At 57.5% G+C, this 27,298-nt stretch overlaps 1 protein-coding gene across 4 annotated transcripts; it reads left to right on the top strand.

The window, feature by feature from the left end:
• The first annotated feature begins 475 nt into the window (after positions 1–475).
• RRBP1 (ribosome binding protein 1) lies at positions 476–25,872 on the top strand. 4 transcript variants are annotated; one of them, XM_066993534.1, is made up of 24 exons: positions 476–616; positions 7,233–7,937; positions 10,243–10,391; positions 10,650–10,772; positions 11,228–11,380; positions 11,705–11,823; positions 12,677–12,830; positions 15,625–15,763; positions 16,049–16,236; positions 16,387–16,424; positions 17,477–17,567; positions 18,210–18,302; positions 18,672–18,764; positions 18,877–18,957; positions 19,056–19,145; positions 19,603–19,695; positions 21,112–21,183; positions 21,374–21,469; positions 21,876–21,959; positions 23,329–23,421; positions 24,323–24,406; positions 24,654–24,752; positions 25,239–25,382; positions 25,667–25,872. In XM_066993534.1, exons 2-24 carry the CDS (start codon positions 7,253–7,255, stop codon positions 25,703–25,705), a joined length of 3,000 nt encoding a protein of 999 aa, XP_066849635.1. In that variant the 5' UTR covers positions 476–616; positions 7,233–7,252; the 3' UTR covers positions 25,706–25,872. The 4 variants fall into 4 exon arrangements, with proteins under 4 accessions (XP_066849635.1, XP_066849636.1, XP_066849637.1 ...); XM_066993535.1 differs by lacking the exon at positions 23,329–23,421; XM_066993536.1 differs by lacking the exon at positions 24,654–24,752.
• The last annotated feature ends 1,426 nt before the right edge of the window (positions 25,873–27,298 follow it).

The raw sequence follows: 27,298 nt of genomic DNA, 5'->3' as shown, positions 1-27,298 counted from the left end.
GGTGGTTTGCTGTTTTATTGGGTGGTTTGTTGAGCAGGTAGTTGGGTTGTTGGGTGGTTGGGGGGTTGGTTGGGGGGTTGGTTTGGAGGCACAGTCCTACGGAGATGGGCCTCTGGCCGTACCAGGACGCCTCTCACAGCACACGTTAGGGTAGGGCACCTCCCAAAGAGCGCCCTAGCTCTTCTCTAACGGTTCAGCCTAATAATTAGTCCATCCAGCGCGAACGGAGCCCCTTCCAGCCCTTTCCTTTCCACCTCCAAGGCGCCGAAGCACCTAACTAATCCCAGCCCGTGCCACAACCAGGCCCCCGCGTCCCACACCCCCCGTCCCACCACGGACCAGCACACGCGCGGCGCCCTGACGGGACCCCACCGGTCGCCCCCGCTCCCTCGGGCCATCCCCCCCCACTTCGTCTCCCCCCAAAGCCCCCTCCCCCGGTGCCCCCCCGGGGCGGATCGGGGGGACTACAGCCCCCAGGGGCCGGCGCGGCCCGGCCCGGCCCGTCCCGCCCCGCCGCGCTGAGTGGCCCCGCGGCCGGGAGCGGGGCGGGCCCGGCAGAAAAGTGCCACGACTCCACACGGCCGCGGCGGCGGGCAGGGACCGCGACACGGCGCCGGTAGGGACCGCCGGGCACCGGCACCGGGGGCGGGGGGCTCGGGGACCGGGGGGGGGGGGGCGCTGCCCCGCGGGGGGGGCGCTCGGAGCCGGGGTGGGACCCCCACCGCGACCCCCCCCCCCCATAACAGGGACCCCCCCACCCCAATTGGGACCCCCGCCCCGGGACCCCCCCCGCCCCGGTGTGGACCCCCGCCCCGGGACCCCCCCACACCCAACCGGGGACCCCCCCACCCGGTGCTCCCCCCCCCCCAGTGCTGCGGGGTCCCGAGTGTGGGGAGGTGGTGGTGGGGTGGTGGTGGGGAGGGGGGGGGGTCCCCGTCCCGCGCCCCCCCCCGCCGCTGCCGCGTCCCCCACCGGGGGGAGAAGGGGATGGGGGGGTCCGGGGGGGTCCCCCGGGGGGGTCCCCGGCCGGGGGGCGGCGGTGGATGAATGGCCCGCGGCGTGCCAGGGCGGTGCGGAATGGCGACGTGTGCAGGCGGCCGGGGAGGGGCCGCCCCGCCGGATGATGGACGAGGCCGCCGCCTCCTCTTCCTCCCCCGGCCCCCCCCGCCGCTGGGGGGCTGAGGGGACACCCCCCCGTTACCCCCAAGTCCCCGGGTACCCCCCCCCTCCCTCTTCAATCCCGGGGTACCCCCATCCCGGGGCACCCCCCCCCCCCTTCCCTTTCCCCCTATAACTTGGCGCCCCGCTCGCCCCGTCTGCGGTTGTCCCGAAGAAATTGCCAGGAGCCGGCCGTAGGAAATTCCGTAAGCTGATGAAGTGCGGTTGCAAAAAAAAAAAAAAAAAGGTCACAGCTACGAGGAGGTTGTTCCTTTTTTTTCTTCAGCCAGGCGAAACGCGTCGCCCAGCCCCGCACGGCCCTCGGGGAGCGGCGGCAGCAGCGACGGGTCCGGGCACGGGCGAGATGCTGGAGGGGACCGCAGGAGAGAGGTGGCGTCCCCCGTGTGGGGAAGGCGGGACGGGACGGGGTGCCCGGCACCCCACGGGCACCACAGTATTTCCAGGCTGGCCCTTACGAGCTGTCCTGCGGGTTTCTCCGTGTGGTGCCCACAGCAGGACGTCCCGCCGGGGCGGGAGCCCCGTGGGGAGAGCGTGTGCGAGGCCACGTCCGTGCCCGAAATGTCGCCTTTCAGGCGATGGCCCCTGCTTGTCCACATCGCGGAAGGGGATGAGACCCAGCAGCAGAGTGCCACTTGGGGCCAGGGAGAGGAGAGAGATGTGTAACAGCCGCCACAGAGAGGAGTCAAGCCACAGCTGTGCTATGTGTTGCGCTGTGCTCCCTTCTAGTCTATATACGTGTGATATATACGCCGATATACCCCTGCCCTTTTACTCGGGAAGGGAGCCGGCAGTGCTGCGGAGGGCCACGGGTAGGGCTGGCACTCTGCTAATGGAGCACTAACGCAGACGCAATTAAGTCGGGAGGGAACCGCTTGTAGTGGTGCGGCTGCTAACCTGAACTCACGGCGTGTTGCTGTTGGCGCTGAGCGCCACGTGCCAGGCGAGACCAGAAATGCACGGTCACTTATTCAGAAAGCCTGTTTACCCGGAGGCTCCCGGGGATGTGGGTAGGATCCGCTCGAGGCGTGTGGGTTTGGTTGGGGTTTTTTTCTTGGGCTTTCAGTTTTGCCTCTGTCTGTTGCAGCCGGGTGGAGGGAGAAGCTTCAGGAGACGGATCTGGTGATCGTCTTTTATCTGCTGACAGCGCTGCCTTCTGCTGCTGCCAGGCTGCCCCGCTATCAGCAGGATCTGGCCTCCAAGTTCCCTCTCGCTCCTCTGTGCTGGAGGAGCGCTGTGCCCGATGATGGGGAGCCCCTGGAGCATCAGAGCAGGGCGAGCCTTTATACCCCAGGGCTGGGGCCGGGCAGCGCCCTCCCAGAAGGGCTGACCTCAGGCCAGTCCCTTCGGTGCTGCTCACGCTGGTGGCCTGGGAGATAACTTTGCCCTTTGGCAGGAGCTGAAATTTCAGCCTGGAAACTTGCGTGCCAGGTCAGCCAGCCTCGACCCACCTGCGTGTGGTTAGGGCGCTGTAAAGCAAAGGGAGCCGCAGGCGTTGTGCAGGCAGACGTTGCTTCGGGCTGGGCAGAGCCCAGCTGCACGAACCCGGTTCCCTGCCCTCCAACAACTGTTCACATCTTCTTCTGCCTTACCGTAGCTGGAGGCACTGCTTTGGCACTAGAGCAAAGTGCAGCCTTTGGATTGCAGGGGGACGCGGCGCCCTGGTTGCAAAGAGCATCTTATCCCACCCCTTGAAAAGCAGGGGTAGGTGGTAGGTGCATTTCCCTTTGGCTGTAGGAAAATAAGGTGTCTGTGGTTGCTGCACAACCTGTCTCTTCCTTTGCTCCTGCCACTTGACCTGGGTGATTGAAACCAGCACTTGCGGAGGTCCGAGAGCAGGACACCCTGCTGTCACCTTTCAGAGACACCCTGTGGATTTTGTGGAAGCGTTTGCAGAGAGGAGGAAAGCTCGGACAGAGGGGAAGGCCGTAGCCGGAGTTTTGACTCTTCCCTGCTTCGGGCAAACGCACCCGCAAGGCACCGCGCACGGCCCGTGTGCCACACGTGTGTGGCCACGCGTCCTGGAGGCTGTTCCGCGCTTAAAGCCAGCGAGGCCGAGGGCTTTGCTTGTTTCACTTCCTTATGGTGAGTTGGACTTTTGCTCGGGGCAAACAGAGGTGACTGTGCGGTGCGAGGTGGTGAGGGAAATCTGCTCTCCTGGGCTGTTAGCTGGGGTTTTTGGAAGTTTGATGGGCGACTAGAAAAAGCCACAGGGACTGAAGAGTTAGAGGACAACTTCGCAGGTAGCTCCTTTACGGGAAAAGGCAAAATAGCGGGTGTCTGCCTTGTTCCTGTTCTGGTGGTGGTAAAAGAGCTTTATCTGAACAAGCTTATTTTTGGGAAGGAGCAGGAAGGAGTTTGCATGTGGAGGTGTGTGATGATTTTCACTGTTTTGACTGGGTGGCGGCTAGAGGGTGATCCTGTCTGAGGAACTTCACGCAGATTAACGTGCTCTGTGTCGGACGCGAACTTGATTTTTGGACGTGGACTCAAGTGGGTGTCAGAGCACCCCTCACGCTCAGCATGATGCCAGTCTGGGCATCGGGCTGAGAAATGCTCCTGCGGGCAGGAAATCACGGGCTGCCCCTGCACCTATCCTCCAGTTTGCGCTTAAGGAGCAGGTACAGAGGGGAAGATGCTGGAGTCTGGAAGCCTCAGCAGAGCCCGGCCGTTGAACCGAGCCCATCGAGTGTGAGATGTCGCTCGAGGCATCTGCGAGCAGATAAGCCATGGTACCTCTGGTGCCCTGTTTTCCCTGCCTTCGCTGAGGCTTTGTGCAGACGCGAAGTGTTGGCAGGCTTTCCTGCCGAGCAGCGAGGCACGCGCTCTTCTGTCGCCGGGCTCGCGAGAGGGGCTGTGCCTTGCCGTGAAAACCCAGAAGCAAACTTTGAGCCCTTCAAAGGCAGAGCTGGGGCTCCTGGGGAAGGCAGCAAGCTCAGGAAATGCCAAAGCGGAGCTTTGCTCCCGATGCCGGCGCTGCGGCGCGCTGAGTCTTTAACGTTTGTGCAGCGGGAAGTTCCCGGAGGAAGCCTTTTAAAGAAAACTCCCAGTCCAGGCTGGTTTGGTGTAAACGCGCGTGGTACGTGTCCAGCCTGCTGCCGTCTGAGTGCACGCACGCGTCCCGGAGAGGGCTGCTGGGCTGCCCCGCACCACGTCTCTGCTGCCACTGCTTGCTCCTCGCAGCCAGCCCCACGAGATCCACGACAGGACTGACATCCCCTTCGCCCGGAGGCGTTGCTGCCTGGTTGGTGTGTTTCTCATCCTCCTTTTGGATTTTGTCCTTGGGAGCAGCTGAGGGGCTGCCTCGGGGTCTGCCTCCTCTGTGCCGCTTCTTGGAGCTCCCGAGGAGCTCTGTGACCGCTCTGCCAGCAGGTTCAAGGCGTCCTGCTAGGTCAGTGGGATAATGTGGTGCCTCCTTCCTCGCAAAGAGGCTTCGTGGCTTCAGCAAAACCCCCCCAAACGTTGCCCCATCCCCACGGCTTTGCCACGCGGATGTTAAACGTGCCAGGTCAGATTTTCTCTCTTGTTCAGCAGCAAAACCACTGAAGGTGCCAGAGCCCTGAGGGGGAAAATCAGGACCCTTTGTGCCAGGCAATGGGTGGTGCTGTGGGTTTTTTGTGTTTTTTTTTTTTTTTTTTTTGGAGGTGGGGGCTGTTTGGTTTAGCTAGGAAGGACCTCTTACTGCTAATCTCCGCCGTTATCTCGCCCTGGCTGTAAAGTGCACGAGGAGGCAAGGTACAGGCTTTTACTGCAGTGTGGCTGGGTGAGGCTCAGGCACCCTGCTCCGGGTCCCCGCGTGGGCTTTGCGGAGGGGCAGCAGCGTGGGGCGGGATGTGGGGCCGGCAGGGAGCTCTGGCACTGCCTGTCTCACCCCCTTACTGCTCCAGCCCCTGCGTGGTAACGCTGTCCTGCCTCCTCGGGCTCCCCGTGCACGTCGGACGTGTCCGCAGCAGAGGCTGGAGCCACGTGCTGGGGCTTGAGAGCTGCAGGAGCCTCCTGCCGCCGGCACTGCTCGTGGGTACGGCACAGATGCAGCCACAGGGCTGCCAGAGCCAGCAAAATTTGGGGCACGAGGTCTTGGCTGAGCTCTGGAAAGGTGCTTCCGATGCCAGGCTGCTGTTTTTTTTTCTTTTCTTTTCAATTCCATTCCTATCCTCCCTAGGCTCTGTGCAGCTGCTTTTGGAGGTGGCGGCGGCAGCTGGTGTGGCTGGGTTGGATCTGCCAGCACTTGGTGATGCCCTTGCCCCGAGCTGGAGCAGCACATTTGCTCTAAGCACAGACAGTGCGGGGTCAGGAAGGGTTTATTCGTACCAATGTGTGGCGGCTGCTGGGTGAGAAATGCGGGTCACGTCGTTCTGCCCCCGGAATCATCTCAACAGCTCGCAGACACCTCAGTGTAACCCTAAAACCAGCATTAGGCTGTAGATGTGGGTTCTTCAGCCCTACTTTCTAGTTACTGCAGGGGAGAGGAAATCCTGCCTCTTTCACCCGGCGGGTTAGGAGCGACCCGTTTCTGTCCCGGTGGGAAAGACCCCGGAGCGTTCACTCGCTGCAGCCAGAGGGAAGTGACCCAGCGCCCAGCCTGCTGGGACGGAGCAGGCTGAGGCTGTTTAAATCCCGAATGACAGGGTCAGATGTGAAACAGCGAGTGCTGTGGTATCAGCCGGGATCTAGAGCAGTGCCCGGGGCAGAAAGTTGGTCCTTCCAGGGGCGGCCGGTTCCAGCTGGCGTTCAGAGCCCTCCTGCCTGCCAGCTTCCTCCGCTCCGCCCGGGATGCTCGGGGAGAGCTGGGCTCCTGGTGCCAGTGCTCCTTGCCGGGCAGGTGAGTGTCTGCGGTGGGAGAGGGCTGGTCTGCGGCTCCTTCTGGCTCTGCATCATCTTTAGCCTTGGAGAAGGGTTTTGATGCGCGTGGCGTGTGTTGTCTTCATCGCGCCGTCACCCGCTAGCTGCAAGCGTGGCTTGGGCTTCGGCTCTGGGTGTGAGCTCACTGCTCGGGCTGGTAGAAAGAAAAAGCCTCCGAGGTCTCCCCTTCGAGCACCGAGGGTTTGAAAAGATGCTGATCTCCTTAGTTTTTCTTCTTTTTGCCTGCTCCCCTCCCTCCTCAACCCACACAACCTCTTAGAAAGGAAACTTGATAATGTTTACAGTTAAAGTGTGGGGATGGGAACTTCGAAGGGCTTTCTGCGTCTTCCTGATTGTGTTCTGAGGCACAATGACGAGAAACTACCCTTGCCTTCCTGGAAAGCGTTCCTGTGCATCTCAACTGGTCAACTCCTGCATCCCCATCTGGGGGTTAACGAGCCGCCTCGGGACCACGTGGGGGTTATCCTCTGGTAGGAGAAGTGCGAGTGGGACAGCAGGGAAGAGACTGTTTTAGGAGCTTGGGACAAGGCTCAGTTAGAAATTAAGCAGAAGTCACCGCTCTCCAGAAGTCACCGGTGTGATGGCAAGGGGAGAAGGGCAGGGCTGCTGCACAGCAGGTGCTTCTGCGTTTGGAAGCAAGCGGGGAAAGCTGTCCTCCTCGTGCCTTCTTCTTCCTTTCTTCTTGGTTGTTGTATTCCAGAGTTGAGATCTGAACGTGTGTCTGGGCTGAAGTGCTCCGAGGACTCGGGAGAGGTCCTGGCAGAGCCCAGCTCTTGGCCAGCCTGCCCCAAGCTGTCTGAGGAGGGGCTCTGGTGTTGCCCCTGTGCCACAGTTATTGCCTAGGGTCATGCAAAACCATCCCGGTGGACACGTAAGAGGAGCTTGCTTGTTTCCGTCTCTGATCACATCCCTGGTGTTTTCCTTCCGGCTCTTCGGTTCCTCTGGAGATAGCTGCCAGTGGAATTGGTTGCAGCAGGAAAACTGGAGAGCTGTGGGTAGGCAGCGTAGCGGAGGGGCAAAAGCTGGTGATGTATACGGCCTGCTGGCCCTCACCGAGGGTCGATGAATCTTGGCCATTTGGCCGTCACTGCAAGATGACTGGAAATGCAAACGTTCTTTCAAACTCCCTGCTTGGCGAGGTGATTGCATCTTTGGGTTTTCCCCTGGCTAACTGTCGTTCTCATGTCTTGCAGGCGCAGAAGAATAAGGCAGGATGGATGTGTATGATCCTCAGACGCTGGGTGTCGTGGTCTTTGGAGGCTTCATGGTGATATCAGCCATTGGGATCTTTCTGGTGTCCACCTTCTCCATGAAGGAGACGTCTTATGAGGAAGCCTTGGCAAAGCAACGTAAAGAGCTTGAGAAGACCAACCAGCACAAAATAGAGAAAAAGAAGAAAGAGAAACCTGTTGAGAAAAAAGGAAAAGCAAAGAAAAAGGAAGAAAAACCTAACGGAAAGATACCGGAGCAGCAGCTGCCTCAGGAAGCGACAGACTCTTCCAAGGATGTGGTTCTTGAGCCTGCTGTGGTGCCTGAGCCCGTAACTCCCGTTGAGCCTCCGATCGCAGTGGTGTCCGTGCCCCCCCAGGAAAAGGAGAAACCTGCTCCGTCTCCTAAGGAGAAGAGGAAGAAGGAGAAGAAGGTGGCAAAGGTAGAGCCTGCTCCTAGCCCGGCGTTGGCTTCCCCTCCTGTCAGCGTTCCCAAAGGTTCTCCTGTCTTGGAGGTGACCCCTAAGGAGGTGCCTGTTGTGGCCGTGCCACCAGTGGGCACGCAGCAAAGTGCCCCAGTTGTCAGCTCTGTCCCCGCCAAAAAAAACGAGGCTCTTCCAGCCCACGAGGAGCAGAAGCATGATGGACCTGTCAAGAAGAAGGCCGCATCCAAGAAGAAGTCTGAGCCAGGTAAGGCCAAATTCCTGTGTGTATCCCCGCTGAGTAAGCAAACAGGGAACCCTGGTGCTGTTAAAACAGCTGTCCTGTTCTGAGATCTTTGTTCTCCTTCCCTGCTGGAAACAGGGCAGCTGTAGAGCGGCCGTGTCTGGTGAGGTGGACCTTCTGTGGGAAGGCGGGTGACTCTAAAAGTTTCCTCCTCGTTCAGCGGAGGTGAAAAGCTGCCTAGTGGAGGAGAGAGGAGTGAAGTTGTTTTACACTGCAGGGGACTCATCATGGAATAGTTTGAGAGAAGTGACTGGATATGTCAGGGCAAAGGGAAGTTTGCCCGTCACAGTTCAAGCCTCACCTGATTGACTTGGAGATAGAAGAGATCAAAGAACGGGGGCTTACCCTTTCCAGGGTGTAAATAGGTGCGGGGAGGGGAGAAACAGCTTTGTAGCTGGATTCCTGCCTCTCGTTGCACCGATGTGAACAGTTTATTTTTTGTTTTTGGTTAAATGGTACTTGCAGGCTCTGAAGTGCTTTGGCTTGTGTGCTGCCCTACCTGTAGAAGTATTTCCGTATGGACATGTCACAGAAGTCTCTCAGGTGTTCTCAAAAGTGTGATGTGATGCCTGTGTCCCTTTTGTGAGTGAACACTTTACATGGTGGCCTTCTCCAGCATATCCAAACCCAGGCTGCCATGCACCCCATTAGGTTTTGCACCCGTGTTTTGGGAGAGAACCTGCTACTCAGCAGGAAATCTTGCAGCCACGGGTCTCCAAGGTCAGGTTAAAGCCCTTGGATCTGCTTCTCTGAGGAAGGGATTTTATTAAAGGCCAACTCCGTATAACAGTGAGGTTTTGAATTGTTTGAGCTCGGGAGCAACTGCTGCTGAAGTGTATTGCAGCAATAGGAAATCGGAGGTGGCTGGGCATGCTGGAGGTGACTGGTTTGGCACGTGCACCTGGGGATCCAGCGCCACCTCTCCAGCACTGAAAAACATCGCCCCGAATCCAAGCTGGAACAGCTGGGGCAACATGGATGGGAGACAAACTCTTAGCTCTTGTTTACAGCGGGGAGTTTTTTGGCTGCCGTGCGCATCCATTCCTTCAGATACGAAGTACAGATCCCGCGTGTCTTAGAGGCCAGGAGTGTCTGAGGTGCTCCTGTGGGATTTTTCAAAGGAAAGCTCTTGGCAATGCTTGCACCACAAAGCTGAATGCAGTTGGCCCATGGTGTTGTGGGCAGCCTCTCAGTGCGTGCTGCGATGCCTCCCCTTTTCAAAGGCTGAAGCAACAAATCATCCCGCGGCAGATAAAAACCCAGGGTGTTCAAAGGCATGTCTTCGGCGCTGGAACAGACAGCAGATCCGACAGGAGTGGCCTGGGGGTCTCATGTGGTTTGTTTTTAGTCTCCGGCATTGCGAAAAACGCTTGCTTGCAAGCGGTTAATGTGTACTTGGGTCCCAGGCCGTTAGCTCTGATAGCAGGAGCTGGGCTCTGCCTTGAAACGCGCGTGGGTGCCCGGTCTGGGCTGCGCTGCTGAATCAGCTCCTGCCTTTGGGCCTCCAGGCAAGGAGCAATTCGTGTCCCCGGTGCCACGGTGTCCCCCCCGGGTTTGAGAAGTGGCTCTTGGGGCCCCTCGTCCCCGCCGTGCTTCCCCGTGGCAGCTTCGCCAGGGCGTTGCTCCGCCGCGGCTTCTCGTTTTGCTACTCCCTTTGGTGAGGTTTGCGAGCCTGCGAGTCGGCGGGCTTCCTCTTGCGGAGACGGGCTGAGGCGGAGCAGGCCTTGTGCCGTGCCGTGCCGTGGCTTGGCAGGCCGCCCCGGCCCCGTTCGCCGGCTGGGAGGTGGCGGTCGCGTCGTGCCCTCGGCGCATGTAACGCTGCCGGGAGGCGGGCAGAATTTCCCTGGCGGGTCCCTTCACCCGGCGGGACCGGGTGGAGGAAAAGGGACGTGCTGTCACCCGCGTGGGTGAGATGCGAGCCACGGGGCAGCCCCGGCCTCTCCTCACAGAGGCGGTGGCTCAGCCTGCCGGGGTCGGGCTGTACCGGGGTGGCCTCCGTGCCCGCTCCTGCCCAAGCTTGTCCTTCACACGTCAGCAGATGGATAGGGAATTGCGGAAATGCAGAATGGTTGAGGTTGGAAGGCACCTCTGGAGGCCGTCTGGGCCAGCCCCCTGCTCATGCAGGGACACCTAGAGCTGCTTGCCCAGACGTGGAAGGAACCGAAATATCAGTTGCAGGGTTGGAGCCTGCTTAAGGTATTTGTTTTAAAAGCAGGTGATGCTCTGCCATTGACTTGAGTGGTCCCAGTTCCTCTTCTTTCCTCCCTAGCACCTGCGGACTCGGATGGGCCCCTCTACCTGCCCTACAAGACGCTTGTGTCCAGCATCAGCAGCATGGTGTTCAGCGAGGGAGAGGCCCAGCAGCTCATCGAGATCCTGTCGGAGAAAGCGGGCATCGTCCAGGACACCTGGCACACGGTAGGGCTCTGAGCACCTCGGTGCCCATTTACTCCTGACCCTGCCTCTCTGCTGAGCCTTGGGAGGGAGAGCTCCATGTTTTTCGGCAGACTGGGGGCCCTGCTAACCCTAAGGGCCGGTTCTGGAGACCAGAGCTGGATTTTTGTTGGAAGTAGAGGGCAGGAACCTGTCCTGCATGTTGGGTGGCTCCTGCCTGTAGGAAAAGAGTGTGGGTTTGGAGGTGGTCGTCCTCACTGATGTGCTGCCTCGCGCTCACAGGCAACGCAGAAGGGGGACCCGGTCACCGCCCTGAAACGCCAGCTGGAAGAGAAGGAGAAGCAGCTCGCTGCTGAGCAGGAGGACGTGTCTGCTGCCAGAAACAAGCTGCGGGAGCTGAGCAAGGTAGGTGCTGGGCAGCCTTCCTGGTGTCGTTGTAGCTCACCCTGTTTTGACAAAGCGGCGGTGCCACGAGCCTCTTGTTCCCCCACATTTCATCCCCCTGGGAAGTGGAGTATTTAGTATTTGGTATTTAGTGTTTTTTTTTTTTTCCTCCCTGCTTTGTGCCAAATTTTGTGTGATGATCCAGAAAAAAAAATAATCTAGACTGTCTTACTTCTTTCTCATTGCTGGCCCAGTGTGGAACAACAGTGGCATCCAGTGGCCACAGTGCCCAAAACAAAATGCAAAAGGAAACGAAAGTGCTAAGTGACTTGGCTTGGCTGTGCTGTGCAGGTGGCTGGTAGCTCTTAAAAGGCAGAACTTTTAAGTCTTCTGAATGAGAAGGCCCAGTTCTGCATTTCCTTGAAACGAGGAAACTGGAGCACCGAGGACTAAGCAGGTGACATCTCTCCTTGCAGGAACTTGCAGCTGAGAGGGCCAAGGCGGTGGCCAGCGAGAGCAAGCTGAAGGAGCAGCTGGTGGCTCGCGAGCGGGAGATCACCGCAGTTCAGGCACGGATGCAGGCGAGCTACCAGGACCACGTCAACGAAACGCAGCAGCTCCAGGGAAAGGTAGGCTCTGGAGCATCCTCCTCCGGCTGCCTGATGGATTTTGGCCTCTGGGAGTCTACAGAGATGGAGAGCGGGGAGACCAGAGACGTGGGGAGGTGGGGATGACCCTATTATGCTCAGTTCCCTTGTGAGAGCTTTCCTGGATCATGGTGCAGGTGTGTGGGGGCATCGTCACGAGGCATCGCATTCCTGGGGGCCGTCAGTGTCTGTAGACTGAGGAAGGGGGTGAAGCTCCCGTGGGCACGTCCCTCTGCGCTCAGCAGGCTGGGCTGGGATGTCGCGTGCTCCCCACAAAGCGGCGTAACCCGTGCTGGCTTCCTCTAGATCCGGACCCTGCAGGAGCAGCTGGAGAACGGCCCCAACACGCAGCTCGCCCGCCTGCAGCAGGAGAACTCCATCCTGAGGGACGCGCTCAACCAGGCCACCAGCCAGACGGAGAGCAAGTAAGACCACGGCTGGGCTGGGGGGCAGAGGCTGGGCCTGCCTTCTGGCACACCCTGGGGGTTAGCTGTCCTTGGGGCTTGGCCCGTCCCCTTTCTCCGAGGGACCTCTGACACCCCCTGCAAAGCCTATCGCTGAGTCGAGGTACCCAGAGGTAGAGGAGGGAGGGAGGAAGAGTCTGCCAAGCGGCTTCTGGGAGCTGGCAGGGGGAACGAGGGTGTTTATCCCATGCTGTGGCTCGTGACAAAATGGGAGGGCAGGGGAAGCCCTCTCTGCCGTGAGGCGAGGGCTACCTGTGCTGACGCTGGAGCCAGCAGGCAGTGGGAGGGAGAAGGGACTGGGAGGTAGCGAGGCCCTGCCCTGCTTAGGTGAGCTCGTGCTTCCTGGCTTGAGAAGAAATCCAGCTGGCTCTTGGAAACGAGCGATGCTGCAGAGAAAGAACCGAGACGTGCCTGATGCCTGTAGAACAAATACGAGCTAGATAGAAGAATTTCACACTCCTTTTTATAGAAAATACGAAATAGCTGGTGATTAACAGCGGTAAAATAATTACAGACTGGACTCCAGATGCTTAGAGAACTTCCTCTTGTGTCTGGGAATACAGATCCTCATGTCTTCTACTTCATAAGAAAGGAATGTCTCCTGTGATTGAAATACCGCTTTTGAAAAGTGATTTGTCAACTCTTTCCACCCCCTCTCTGAAGCAGCAGGCGTGCCCTAGAAATAGGAAAATGCAGCCACTGAAATGTTTCGAGTCCCGTATCAGGCCCGCAGGAGGCTGTGTTCCCCTGTACGTAACACCAAGGATACTCGACTGTCCTGTGGGCTAAAATAACCCTGCTTTTTCTGGTCCAGGCAAAACGCTGAGCTGGCCAAGCTGCGGCAAGAATGCAACAAGCTGATGAAAGAGCTGTCTGAAAAATCCGAGGTGCTGCAGCAAGAGGAGCAGCAGAAGAAGAGCTGGGAGATCAAAGCGGTGGCCTCCGAGAAGCAGCTCGAGCAGTTGCAGGTTAGGCAGGCACCGTCGGACCCGCTCCCCTGGCAGGGACGTGTGGTGGCTGGCAGGAGGGCCCGTGCTAGCTGCGGCTTGAGCTTGCGGCGAGGGGACAGCTGGCTGAAGCAAAACAGGAGTGCGGGGCTTTGCCAGATGTTTTCCCTCTGATCTTGTCTGGGTTGCTTAATCTCCATGTGTTTCTGGTCATTCTCTCTTAAAAGCGCATGCACGAGGTTGGACAGAGGGAGGGAGAGTTCAGCAGGAGGGCCAAGCCCCGCAGTGTTCTGGGTTTGTGACCTTATGTGGTCTTTTTTTTTTTTATTATTATTATTATTTTTTTTCCAATGGAAATTGAAAATGGCAGCTGCTTAGAGCGAAAGTATCCCATAACGCCCCTTCTCCCTCAGCACCCTTCGGAAGGGAAGGTGCTAATGTCACACCCTGCCTTCTCACCCCTCTCTCTGCACGGGGGTGGTCACAAGGGACGCAGCAGAGTGGTCACAAGGGACACAGGCTGTAGGAAATCGGGCTCTGTTCATTCAGCTGTCGAGAGATAAGGCTGTGTGCCTGCTCCTGATGGTGTACCGTGCGCACACACCTTACCCCGCTCCGTAAAATTGTCCCTTTCCAGGTTAGTTGGGGGCTAAGAGGCTCTGATGTCCTGAAGGGGCGCTGAATTGCTTGGGATCTATGGACGCGGCCATGGAAGGAGCTTGGAGAGAGGGATCACTAGCCACAGCCGGAAGGCAAACTGCCTTGCAGATCTGTTAATTGCCTCTCCCATGGTAGTTTGTCACACGCATTGTGGCTTTCTTGCATCACCCGTCACCAGCAAAGCCCAGGCAGCGTGAGACCCAGTTAAAACCATTCTTCTCATACGTCTCTGAGCCTGGCGTGAAGGTGTCGGGGGAAGTCTAGGCTGTACACGCTGCTCAGTGTGCCTGGTGCTGCCAAATGCCCGGGACCTGAACTGGCAGGCTGCGGCTGGCCATGCCTCCTGGTCCCTGCTGTACCAAATGGGGCCAGGCGTCGAGTCTGCTCTGCTGCCTCCTGACAGTGCCGAAAGCCTTGGAGGCAGCAGGGCGGGGAGCACCTGGGAAAAGGAGGGCTTTTTCTGCAGCAGTGTGGTGGTGTCTCCTGCTAACAGGGCAGTTTTCTGTTTAAAAACAGGACAAAAAAACACCAAAACCCAGAGATGTGATAGAAAACTGCCTGGCCCCCATCAGCTTGGCTCTGGGCTTGTGCAGATGTGGGTTCGCTCCCTCACCCGCTCTCAACCCAGCTGTTTTCAAGCCTATTAATCGTAGCACAGGAGGCAGAGCTTGGCTTTTTGGTGTCACCAGGGTGTGGCTGGTGGTGGTTTTTTTTTGGGTGCTCACAGGCCGCCTCCCATGCAGAGACTCTGTGGTCAGAGCACGTTGCCAGCAGCAGGCTGTAGGGATGCAGGGAAAGCATTTTCTGGCAGGAAGCAGCACTTGTGCTGCGCTTCTGCTAAGCTAGGATCTGGGAGCACTGATCTTGGCAGTACGAGGGGTGTTCAGGGTCCTAGCTCTTACTTTTCGGGGTGCCTGAGGGTGCAGATCTTCTTGCAGTGGACTGGTTTTGGCCCCTGCGGCTTTTGCAGTCAGATAGCAGAGAAAGTGAGGAGCCTGAGGGGTGATGTGGGCATGGTGCGAGGGCAGAAGCTGCCTTAAAACACCAACTTCTAGGCGTGCTTTTGGGAGAACTTCTTCAGGGCTGTCAGCTTGCTGCATGCCTTAATGTCAGTCAAATAATAATAATAAGCTGCAGGTCTTTAAAGCCAGCGATGTGTTTAAGGTGCCTGCGGCGATGGGGAAAATGTGCTTCTGCAGCTCTGAGCTGAGGACTTGGTGTTAAAGCCTCAGAAAGTGGAGGAGCACTGCCTTTTTTTGGCAGCTCTGGAAGCATCACTCAGGCAGAGGCTGGGCTGCTCGTTAGCCGTGCTTTGTCCCCGTCACACAAAGCGCTCGCAGCGGGGCGGTTCGTGGAGCTGCTGGTTCGCAGCACGCCTCACGCCCCTCGCTCTGCCTCTCCCCTCTAAGCGCGTGCCTTGGCCAGGCCTCTTCTCTGCCGCTTTCTAAGATGGAAAAAAAGCCTTCCCTGGCCCAAACCACACAGAAAATTCCACTGCCTATGGAAACACGTGGCTGGCCGGCTGCGTCCAGCGCATCGCCGTGACGGTACCTCTCCGTGCTGGGCTGGGGCACCAGCTGCCTGCACGGGATCTGCTCTCCGGGAGCCAAAAGCACCGAGGCCGCCCTCCCTGGTGTGAAGAGCACGTGTTGCTCCCTGCGTTTTGGCAGGGCGTTTCCCTCCCCTCCCTCCCCACTGCACAGTGGCAGCTGTGAACGCTGTCGGTAAACGGAGCCGCGTGGCGGCTGCCAGAACAAACCCGTAGCAGAAAGGTTTGGAGACGTTGCTCGGGCTCCGAGCAGTGGCTGGGGCTTTGCGAAGGGGAAGCTTTCTGCAGGGCTGCCCAGCCAGGGCTGTGCTTTAGGGCCGGAGCTTGGGTTTTTTTTTTGGCGTTCAGCTCCTCTCTTCCAGGCTGGAGGGGAAGGGAGAGGGTTGGCGGTAGTGTTGACCCAGAACTGAGACGTCAGGGTGTTGTCTGATTCCCACCTGATTACAGACCGAGCACAAAAGGAGGTGCTTCATGCGGAGGGGAAGCGCGACAAGCCCGCTCCCCCAAAACACAGCTTGAAAATAATGCTACGTGCCACTGAGCTTAGCTTCACGTTGGCCAGGACGCCTACTGTGCTGTTTAAAGCCTTCCCTTCCCGCTGTGCAGGCTTCCCAAAGAGAGGTGGAGGCGACGCTGCAGAAGAGGTTGGATGAAGTAAGTGACGAGCTCCGCAAAACCCAGGCCAGCTACAAGAGCCTCTTAGCAGATGCAGAGAAGTCCAAAGGGCAGCAGCAGAGCATCGCTGGTGAGGACCACGAAACAGCACAGGGAGAGCCGTGGGGCAGCTGAAACACGAGGCAGACCTTGAGTTTTTGGGGCTGGGTGTTTGGTGGGGCTGTTCAGGGCAGGACGAGTAGATCTGGGGATCAGTTGGGCTTCCCAGTGTCAGTGCAAACAAGGCACGGGGCTGGTCCATGGTCTTGCTGATGCTGTGTCCCCAGAAGGCATCCGTGGCCAAGGGACCAGGATGGGGAGTCTCTGAGTTTGTTTGCACCTACCTGACTGTGTTCCTCTCCCCTTCCTCCAACAGAACTGCAGGCCAAGCTGCTGAGCTCCGAAGCAGAGCTTAAAAGCAAACTGTCGGAGCTCGACAGCGTGAAGGGGAAACTGCAGGATGCCAGCTCGGAGAACACCAAGCTCCTGGAGAGGATCAAATCCATCGAAGCTCTGCTGGAAGCAGGCCAGATGAGGGAGGCAGAAAAGGACAGAGACCTACAGGTCCTGGGCGTTTTTAATTGGGGTGGGAGGAGGATAACGTTAATGTTAGTACCCGTGTTAGCTCTGTTATCTCGCTGTGGGGTGCCACAGAGATGGCCGATCTGCATCTCTCGCCTAGGACAGGTAATGAAAGTGATTTCTGTCTTCCAGGCAGCCAACGAAGCAGAAATGAAGCAGATGCAATTAAGGTAGGTCTAAGTGCTGCTTAGCATACAAAAGCTGCTTGCTCTTCCAGCTTGCTCCTTGACCCCAAATAACAGCCAGTCCGTGCTGAAGTGACGCTTTGGTTGCTGTCAGGCACGTGAAGGCTAACTCTTCCTCTAAGACTGACTGTGCAAGTTGTGTTGGTGCTGGGGGTGGACAGGGACCTGGGATGCCTCTGATCCAAGTCTGTGCTCAAAGCTGGGCCATTCATAGTAAGGCTTTTGGGGCTATTTTAGGTGAATTTGGGGTATTTTCAAGGATGGAGATTCACCACTGTCTGACAACCTCCAAGTGTCAGTGAAAAAGGGTTTCCTGGTGTCTCACTGGTTTCCCACATCATGACTTGTGTCTGTTGCCTCTCACCCCTGTGCAGGGCACCTCCGAGAAGCTCAGTCCACGGCAGGAGAATTTCTCAGATGCCCTTGCTGTGAGCAAGCACCTGCTGTTCCTCTAAAGGAGGGCAGTTGTTCAGCACGGGGTCCTGGGACCCCAAGAGATTTGAGTGGTCAAGGGCTTGCACCTTCTTTGGCCTGCTCCAGCTGAGCCTCCCTGCAGGGCAGCTGGTGGATCTGAGGGTGTGGAGGGAAGCTGCAGGCTCCGAGGTGTAGCTGGTGGTGCTGATTCACGGCTATTCAAGATAGCGGGGTGATGCTTTCAAAAAGCGGAGCTGTGGGCTGTCGCGGTCTAATGAGCCATGAGTGGGAGCGTGCTGGGAGCAGTTCCAGTTGTATAATCCAGTGTCTGTGGCCTTTGGCTCAAGTTGTTTCTTCCTTGTCCTCGATGCACAGCTAGCCAGCTACTCACTTGTTACTGGTGATAAGTCAGTAGAAAACTAGACCCCCCCCCTCCAGCATGGCCACGATCTTTCATTTCTGCAGTCCTGGTTTTAGTCCCGCAAGTGCATCCCACTCCCTCCATCTCCCCATGCGAGTGCGACTCCCCGCTGCTTGTAGATCCCAGAGCAGACCCCAGATGCAAAATCCCACCCGGGCGGGAGGTGGAGGCGGAAGCTCACCCCTGCATCATCTCATTCCAGGCTGCAGGAGAAAACAGACCAGCTCTCGTCTTTGGAAAGGGAAGCAGCGGAGCTGCGAGAGGCAATGGAGCAACAGAAGACAAAAAACAACGTACGTGAGTGAACTGGGCGTGGATTTGCTGCTCGGATCACTCCGTGGTGCAGCACCGGGCTCTTCCAGCCCCGTGGAGCTCTGGGGGTCTCGCCTTGTCTGCCAGAGAGCGGGAGGGCCCCTGGCCGGGTGTACACCTCACACGCTCAAGCTGGTGGGCTGCATGGGTGGGGTGTCCCTCCCCTGTCCTCCTGGGAGGCTTAGGACCTTGTAAGCAGGGAGATGCTCTCCAGCAAGGTCAAGGGAACCCCTGCTCAGAGGTCCCTCACTCCTCATTGCCTCTCTGCTCCTTTTCCCTCTACCGCAAGGCCGCATCAGTTGCCTGGAGGCAACCTCGCAGCCTTCTGCCAGGCCTGCGTCCTCTTCAGTCAGCTCTGAGGGCTGCTTTTGGAGCTTGTCTCCACCCAGGTCTGCTCTGCTCCTGCAAGAAGGCTCGAGCATTCGGGCTGAGCAACGTGCTGCCTCGGGTGGCCGCAGGGTTAGAAGAGAAAGGAGTGCACGTGGGTGCTGGGGTGGGAGATGCTCGACAAAAGTGATGGGCTGCCCATTTCCCTGAACGGAGGCTTTGGTGTCCTCCAAAGGCAGCTCGGTGGCCTTCAGCATGACGTGTGGCTTATTGCCTTGTGTGTGTGGTCGTGGCAGGATCTTCGTGAGAAGAACTGGAAAGCAATGGAAGCGTTGGCCACGGTGGAGAAGGCATGTGAGGAGAAGCTACTTGCTGCCACAAAAGCAAAGGTGAGCCTGGTATTTCTCCTCAGTGGTGATGTCGGTGCTGCAGGGGAAGCAGTCAGTCTCCTCAGGCCACCAGAACTGTTTGCCCTGGGTTTCCTGCCTCGTCTTAGGAGCAGCGCTGGCCTAACCTTCGTGACAGCTTCTCCAAATCTCGTCTCGAGGGCTGTGTAACCACAGTACAGGTCACAGCTGGGGAACCAGGGCCATGGGTGAACTGGGAGGGGTATTTCAGTGATCCTCAACAGCAGCACTTTTCCCTGCTCGTTGGCTTTCAGCTTACCCGTGCAGACACAGAAAAGCAGGACTGGTACAGGCAGCCTGGTCCACAGGCACCTCAGACCTCCTCTCCACACCAGTTTGTCCCTCTTACAGGAGGAGTTGGCCCAACAGCTTGACACCTTCCAGACACGAACCAAAGAGACGCTGCTCTCTGCCCTCCCAGAAGTCACCGTGTCCTCGCAGCAGGTAGGCACCTGCCTGTTCAGACCCCTGCAGGGCCTCCGCTGTGCAGGTACGTCAGGCATCTAAGCGTCCTCTTCCTTTCTTTTCCCCTCCTTGTCCTGCTTTTCACACTCAGGATTATGATACGTGGCTACAAGAATTTAAGGAGAAGACAGTGAATGTGCTAAAGCAACACATCAGTACAACAGAGCCCGTGGTAAGTGGAGGGGCTGGAAAGTGGAGGGGCGAGGGAGTGTTTAAGTCACTTAGTTCTTTTCCTCATCTCTCTTTTTCTCCATCCTTCTCCTCTTTCAGGATTCAGCACTTAAACTAAAAGAGGCAGAGGAAGCGCAGAGCACTTTACAAGCAGAATGTGAGCAGTACAGAGCTATCCTCGCAGAGACGGTAAGTTACAACTCCTCGCGTTGGTCTTCTAGTAAAAACACAACTCCATCTCCCAGCAGCCCAGATCCTGCCGATGGGCTTGTGGTGGGCATCACACAGTATGCTGGGGCTGCCATGGACAAGATTATTTGCTGGTGAGACAGGGGAAGAGAAGAAACGCGAATTTTTAGAGTTTTTCCTTCATTCTAATTACGCTGGAAACCTTCCTGGTGGCTGTGGGATGTTGTTTGAGGCAGGGTGGCGCAAGCAAGGGCTCCACTAAGCAGGGTGGGTGAGCTAGTCTGGGAGCTGGGAGTCCCTAGCCCCAGCTGGGGCACTTAATTCTCTTGCTTATGCTCTGGCCCAAGTCCTTTGGGAAGAATTGGGTATTCCAGGGCATCCAGCCCCGGCAGCAGCTGTGGTGCTGCCCTCCAGAGGGCTGGAGGACGCTGGGGCTCAGCTGGGGCTTTGCCAACAGGAGGGGATGCTGCGAGACCTACAGAAGAGCGTGGAGGAGGAGGAGCAGGTGTGGAAAGCAAAGCTCACAGTCTCTGAAGAGGAACTCCAGAAGGTGGGTGTCTGGGGCACACCTGGCTTGGTTGCTGATGTACAAAGGCTCCCGGAGCAGGGGGGCTGTTGGCTGTAAGGCAGATGTTGACCCTAACTGTTCCTGCCGGCCTTGAACTCTGAGGCACGAGGCCTCTTGTCACAAAACTACCACAAGAAACCCATCTCACTGAGCCTTTCTTCCACCTGGGTCCCACCTCCCCGCCTGGTATGTGCGGGAGGAGTGGGTTGCAGCTCTCTGGTAGCTGGGAGACTACCTTACTGCTCCAGTAATCCAAGCTCGGAGGCTTGGAAGCCAGGCTGAGTCCTCCTGGTGGGCGCTGACTTGACTGAGGCAGAGCACATGCTGTGCTCTTGGTCTCCCCTTGTCAGAAGAGCTTGGCTTGCTCTCAATATCTAGGTTGTCCTTGGCTTTGGTGGAGGCTTCAGAAAGGAGCTGAGGTCCAGGCATGTGCTGTGCTTAGTTTTTGGACCAGCTGTCTGTCTAGCTCCGGGTGCCACTCTCACTGGTTAGAGAGCCAGCCAGCAGCTGCCAGAGAGCCAGCGTGGCCCAGGAGTCTGGGGGGAACGTGTTTCGTGAACTCCTGTAACTTAGCTGGAGCCTAGGAGAACCTGGCTGGTTGTGCCTCTGCTGCCAAGCTCTCTGCCCTCAGCATCTTCTTGAACGCAGAGCTGAAATGAGGTTGCTCGCCACCCCACGGGGTTTTAAAGCTCATCGGGGCTGCAGAGAGACGGGGGAGCTCGTACAAGAAATGTTTTAATTTCTCAGCCGGTCGCTGGCTCCAGCAGCGCTGCTGGCTGCCTGGCAGGGAGGGCTGGCGGCGAGCACACGGGGGTGACGTGGCTGCTGCTGGTGCGTGGTGGGGTGAGCGTGGCGGCTGGGGCAGGTCCCGGAGCAGTTCTGCCTCTCCGTGGAGAAGAGGTGAATTCCTCCCTTGCAAAGAATTCCGCAGCCGTGAAGTCCTTCTCCGAAATAGATCCGGGCTTAAATGCAAACAGCATACTTCGAGCTTTTGGATAGCTCAGCTTCTCTTCGTAGCAAAGCCAGGGACACCTCGTTGGAAAAACTGCTCTGCTGCTTCCAGGCCCCAGGTGCTCTCAGCAGGAGTTGCGCTGAGTTTGGTGCCAGTTTCTTGGGTGTTGAAAGCTGACTGCAGCCAGCAGGCAAAAGCTGTTACCTTGCTTCACGATTTACGGCCCGGGCTTGTTGGACGAACCTTTCCCGGGAAGAGGAGCTCGGCTGGCCGCAGGCCGGGGAGCTCCAGGCTGGTGTCAGGATTCTTCTGTGCGGGACAGAAGAAAGTGGGGGAGGGCAGGAGCGAACCACAAGCTGGTTACTGGTTGTGCAAAGCGTGTTCAGGACCACAGTGAAATGCCATTTACTGCCCCATTTTTATTTTTTTTTATTTTTTTGGCTTAGTCACAACTCCAGTTGAAATCCCTTGAAGACATGGTCGAGAAGTTGAAAGCAGAGCTGCAGAGCACGGATCAGGTAAGGCTTTTTGGGTGCTGCCAAGCCTCTGGGAATTCCCTGCTCGGGCGCCAGGCAGATGCGTGCTGTGCTTGGGCTGAATCAGAACCCACCTCCTGACCCACCCTGTGGAAGGTGGGCTTGCAGCGTGGCGTGTGTTTGGGATGACTGGCACCTCAAACACCCTCTGCGCTCTTCCCTTTTAATCCAGCTAAAGGAATACATCTCTCTTCTGGAAGCACAACTGGAAAATCACTTGCAGACAGCCAGCTCCGAGCGCCAAAACTACACAAAAGAAGTTGAAGACGTAAGTGCGACAACCATTACCTTCAGTATTTCTTCTTCTAAGCCTGATTCACCACCCGTCCCCATTTTGGGGATCTGACGAGTGCCCTGGGGGTTTGGAACTTTGCAAAGCAGGAGAAAATAGAGAGCTGTTTGCTCCAGTCTGGGTTGTGGATGCCCAATGCCAAGAGGTGCATTAGCAGGCTGGTACAGGGAGATCTGCACCGAGATGTCCATAATGTGTCCGTAGTGCCCCAGGGCATCAGGGTGGTTGGGCTGGGGGGACCACAGGGCAGCAAGAGAGGGGCAGGGCTGGATTTCTGTGGTGTAGTGTGAACCATGGTGCTTTGGAGGTGGGGGAAAAAGGAAGAAAAAGCCCCAACCCTAATGCTCATCCTTACTCATTGCTTTCTGTTTCTCCTGGCCAGTTGAGGCAGCTCTTATCAGAGTCCCAGGAGCAGCTGGAGGCGGCGAAGACAGAAACGCAGAAGCAGAGCAAAGAGCTGGCCCTGGTAAGGGAGATCCCTGGAGGTGCACCACCCGCCTGCCTGCAGGGCAGCTGCTTGGCCTCGGGGCAGTTCACAAAGTGACCCCAGGGTTCGTCTGCCTGCTGGTAGCCCTGCTCCTCCCCGTGGGTCTGGAGAGAGGAGAAAGGCACAGCCAGCACGTGGGTAAACCTGGTACTCCCAGGCACAAAACGTTCAGAGCAAATGTTTGTGACCCAGTAGGGGATTTTACTTGCTTTTCTTTCCTCCTGTGGTGGTAGCTGGAAGGAAGAGAGAGCAGCAAAGCTTGTGTGAGCTGGCGCGTAGCACAAAACCCCAGCTGTCCCCCTGATGGACACTGATTACCCCCCACACACCACTCTGGGCAGACATTTGGGTGCCTTAAGTACCCTTCCATCCAGCTCTGGGTGGGATGAATTTTCCTGTGGGTGTAGGAGTTGCTTGGAGGGCTGAAAGATGGGGCTGGGTTTCTGCGGGTAAGTGGGAGAGAGGCCTGGGATAAAGGGCCGGGAAAGCCATCAGACCCGCCAAATCCGTGAGGGCTTTTGCTTTTTAAATCAACCCTTTGATTGAGACAGCAGTCGCTGCTTTGTATTTTAATATTTAAATGCTTCATTCTTTGAAAGCGTATCTCACCAGTGAGGTTTAGGAGTCCGGGTTAGGGTAGGGCTCCGGCCATTCAGTGCTCCCGTGAGCCCTGCTGCAGTGAACTGAGGGTCAGGAGGTTTGTTTTTAAAGTCCTGGGTGGTACCCCTGGCTTGCAGGGGTGCTCAGAGCACAGTGAGCTGGGAGTTCAGTTTCTCTTAAGTCCTGTGACTCTTCCGAGCATTGTAGCTGCTGTCATCTGGCTCGCTGAGCAAAACCAACGCAGCCTTTTGCTCTTGGGGCAACTTGGTGCTGGGTGGTCGTTAGAGCTCATCTCGTTAGATGGGCACGCGGCTGTGGGCACTGAACACGTTTGTGTCCATCCAGAAGCTTTCCCTGTCTTCCGGACGGGGCGAATGGTGAGCAGGCAGTTTAACGGCTGATGCAGGATTGAGTGGGGCTCCAGTGGGTGGGACTGGGGGCTTTCACTGGGGAGGTTCAGAGAGGCTGCTCCCCCCAGCCCCATCCCAGCAGCTTCTGTGGGCGATGCCAAAAAGGTGCCGCGCTGCCTCGGCTGCTTTGTGTAACGCTCCAGCTACCCTCATGTCTCAAACTGCCCAGGGTAGGCGCACCACTGCTCGTCTAACAGAGCCTGAGGTGATTTTCTGACTGTTTCAGCTTGTGTGCTGGCAAAAAGGCTGCCAAGGTTGCTCTGTAGGTCCTTGCGGGTCTTGTAACGGCTGTGGTGTGGGGTGCGTAACCGAGCCGGGCTTGCTGCTCCTCCTTCCAGGTCAGGCAGCAGCTGGGTGAGATGAAGAGCCACGTGCAGGACGGAGAAGTCGTGGGGTCACGAGCTGAGCTGAGCGATCCCACGCCCTTCGAGGTTAGGGGGGTGAGACCGTGGCTCGCAGGGGCGCTGCCCCTTAACCGTGTCCCTCGTCCCGTCTCACCGTCTCTAACCGCATGGAAAACGGCGCGTGGCTTTGCTGTTCTGTCCTGTGTGTACGGGGCTTGGTCGTGGAGCCCGGGGGAATGCATCCCCCAGCCCCTTCAACCACACGTCCCGCTCCTTCGCCAGCAGAGCTGTTCCCTCGGGAGCCCTCTGTGCCAGCATCAGGCTGGGGGCGTTTTTGGGGGGCAGGCAGGGAGCGCTGCCTCGAGCCGGGGTTGCCACACGGTGATGCCCCCTTCGGGTGCAGGGCTCGGGTCTGCTCGGAGGCCGTCCCAGCGCTGCTGCACCAGGAGCCCCTCCTGGCTGGGGGCTGGGGGTTAGGATTACGGAGCTCACGCAGGAGCAGAGGCCCTGCAAATCTCGCCGGAGCCGGGCTGAAGGCGTTAGCAGCGGCTGTTCCTCGCAGGCTAACACCTCTTGCCGGTGGCAGCTGCTGCCCCAAGCTGGGCTCTGTCTCTCTCTCCTTTAATCCTGTTAACCGTGGAGCCTTCTCCTGGGCGCTGCTCATCTGCTGCAACACGGGGACCCCTTCCTTCACTCTGTTGTGCCTCTTGTCCCGAGTCCCAGCTTGCGCTGCCCAAAAAGCAAGCAAAATTTGGCGATGCAAAACCAAGCCCAGGCTCACCATTGGCATCCTCCCGGCTTTGTGCAGAGGACAGGTGATGTTGCCCCTCGGTGCCTTGGACAAAGCTCCAGGTTTTGTTTCTTCTGTGTAGCCCAGCTTCCTTGGTAATGGAAGCAGCTCATCATCCTCCTGGTTTAGGCCTTTGGTTTTTTTTAATTATTATTATTTTTATTTTGTTTCCTGGACGCTTTCCCCTTCTCCACGCAGTTGAAAACTCAGCTGGAGCAAAACGAGGCGCTGGTGGAGAAGGAGCAAGCGCTGAGGCAGAAGCTGGTGCTGGAGCTGGAGGAGGTAGGTGCTGGGGGCGAGGGGGGGAACGAGGCCGCGCTCCTAGAGAGGGGCTTGGGGCTGCGAGCGAGCGCCACCGGAGAGCGGCCAAGAAATGCCGGGGCAGTGCATCCCGCCGCCCGGCGGTGGCTCTGTAACCCGCCGACAGCAGAGGGGCAGCCACCGGGGCCCTGCTGCGTGGGGCAGGGTGCAGGAGGGGCCCACTGGTGCCGGCTGGTGTGGTGTTAGTGGCCGCGTGTCCCCCTTCCAGGCGCAGAGCTCAGCACGCAGCTTGCAGGCGGAGCTGGAGAAGCTGAGACCGGCTGAAAGCGCGGCGGCTTCAGGCACGGAGGAGGCCCAGCATCTCAAGGTGATCTGGCTGCCGCCCTGCTCCCTGCGGCCTCGGCTTGGCACCAGGCACAAAAAGCCTTTTCCGAGCAGGACGATGGGCGTGATTTTTGGTTCCTGGGGATGGTGGGGCAGGGTAGATAGTTCCCATGGAAGGTGCTCCCTGCCCTGACGTGGCTGAAGGACAGCGGGGTGCGCGTTACAGCCCCTTGTCGGCCAGGGTAAGGGTGATGCTCTGAGCTGACCGCTTTAGCACGTGGTTGTGCAGGCGTACAGGGCAGATCAGTGTGCTCCCTTGAGGTTGTTTCATATCTCCTGAGTTTGCTGGGGTGATACCTGGCCCCTACAGCAAGGAGAGGGCTGGGTGCTCCTCCAGCTCATGGTCACTGAGGCCCCTGGGTGCAGCCCCGAGGTGACCAGGTGTGTTTTGGAGGGGAAGGGTCCCCTGCAAGCAGCCTAGACTGCAGAGGGAGGCTCAGGCAGATGGCTTCTTTTTACTCCCATGCAGGAAAGACTTGAAAAAGAAAAAAAACTAACAAAGGACTTGGGCCAAGCAGCAACCAAACTACAGGAGCTACTGAAGGTTACCCAGGACCAACTGGCCAAAGAGAGAGAAACGGTGAAGAAGTTGAAAGAAAAGCTTCATGAAACGGTACTTGTTCCCAGCACCAGCCACAGCCGTGCCTTCCCTCGATACAGGCAGGGAAACGTGTGTCAGGTGGTGGTTTAAAATGGTAGCAGTGGGGCACCTACTGCCAGAAACCACCTGGCTGGCTTTTGGCAGCCCCTGGGGACTGCATTGGGTGGTGGTCACGATTCTCCCTGCCCAGAAGGGAAGATCTGGCCAGGCTGTGAAACGCTCTGCTGCTTAACCTGTCGTGAGAGTAAGAATGAGAGCCAGCTGAGTAACTGACCTCTCCTGTCTTTCTTCTCCAGGGGGAAGAGGACAGTTCAAAGGAAGGGACTTCGGTTTGACGAGTCTGTGACTTAGAACTTACCCTTCAACTTACCAAAATGCCTTACACATTCCTAAAAATAAAAGTATATGCTGAATTTACTGTAGATAAAATACAAGCCATTAGTGACCCAAAACCTAGTTTTGAAACTTTAAAAAAAAAAAAAAAAAGGAAAAAAAAAAGAAACCAACAACCAGTAAACACTGCAGGTGCACGTTTGTAAGAAAACCTTCATACTGTTTTGTACAACCATTCGTTCCCGTGGGTGCTGCTCTCGACACGTTGGGGCAGATGCCGGGGCTTGACCCTCCTGTAGCGGCAGAACCCGCGAATGTGTGAAAAGGGAAGACTGTGTTTGTACATCAACCGGTGCAATTATTATTTTATATATATATATATATATATATTATTTTTTTTGGAGTGAAAGAAGTGTGAAAGTAAGACCCACCAGTGGAAGGAAGCCTCTCTTTGACGGGTGGCTCTCGGTGCGTATCCTTTGTGTATTTTCTGGGTGTCGATGCAATTAAAATGACGTCGTAGTGAAGAGCGCTTGTTCTTTATTTTTCTGGTTAGTTTTCAGAGTTGCTGTGCCAGGTACGTCTTTGGGATGACTGAAGCGTGACCCTGCTCTGGTCAGAAGTGGATGCTTTGTTCTCTTGCTGTGCTGCAGCAGCTGTCCCCTGGTTTTCTTCCAGTACAGGCGAAGGAGGCGCAGAGCTTCAGCCGTGGTGCTCCAGGTGTGATTAAGTGGCCCAAGCACGGAGATACTGGGGTCACGCAGCCTTGAGGGATGCACCCGGGTGGCTCACACTGAGCATGGGGACAGACAGGGAGGATCTCCCTAGCAGCTGCTGGAGACAACAGTGCCAGCAACTCCAGCCTGCCTGGGACTCTCTCTCCTGTTCTGCTTAATCCTTGGGGTTTCCCCTGTCCCTTTGGCCCTGTAATGTGGTGGTTCTGGCTTGCTGCAGGGTTCTCCAGCTGTCTGTTCTTGCCTTGGGGGGGGGGCTGCTTTTTTTTTTTTTTAATAAACAAAGCTGGTTTCTTAGGAGAGGGCACGTGATCACTTGGTGCTTGGTTCCCCATAGCAAAGCTACTGAGCCTAACGCTGACATCAGCTGCGTTTGAGAGAAGGGGAAGAGGGCTCCGAAGGGCCCGGTTCCTCCAGCATTTGAGAAAAGGCAAGACCAGAAGCGAGGGGCAAGCAAGGGAAGACGTGCCTTGTGTGGTCCTGGGAAAGGCAGCGTGTGCTCAGCCTCTCCTAGGCACCAGAGGCTTCAGGCAGCTGATGCTGGCGGCTATCCCAGGAAAAGCTCGGGGTTTGAGGCCCTGAAGCTGCAGGGCCTGGGTAGGAGGCTGCAGGGAGGGAGGGGGTGCCCCATCCACCTCCCCGCCATGGTGCAACGCTCGCTGCAGCTCCGGCTGCCTCTTCCTGCAGGAAAACCACAAAGCTGCCTTCCCCCGAGCGTGGCAGCTCAGGACCAGAGCCGCTGCTGGCCCTGCTCCTCCTGCCACAGGGGCTGGGGGCTGAGCGCTCCCCCCCCCCAGCGCTGTGGCTGTGGAGGTGGGTTTTTTTTTGAGGTGGTGGGGTGGCTGGGCAAGCTCAATGCTT

The sequence above is a fragment of the Anser cygnoides genome, chromosome 3 (assembly GCF_040182565.1).
Source record: "Anser cygnoides isolate HZ-2024a breed goose chromosome 3, Taihu_goose_T2T_genome, whole genome shotgun sequence".
NCBI lineage: Eukaryota > Metazoa > Chordata > Aves > Anseriformes > Anatidae > Anser > Anser cygnoides.
This window is presented reverse-complemented; position numbering and strand designations above follow the sequence as displayed.

Bases quoted from the DNA above. Each gene is read 5' to 3' on its own strand.
- RRBP1 (XM_066993534.1), top strand. From the start codon at position 7,253: ATGGATGTGTATGATCCTCAGACGCTGGGTGTCGTGGTCTTTGGAGGC. The intron at 18,765-18,876 runs GTAGGCACCTGC...TTTCACACTCAG, and splicing joins TCACCGTGTCCTCGCAGCAG to GATTATGATACGTGGCTACA. The intron at 18,958-19,055 runs GTAAGTGGAGGG...CTCCTCTTTCAG, and splicing joins TCAGTACAACAGAGCCCGTG to GATTCAGCACTTAAACTAAA.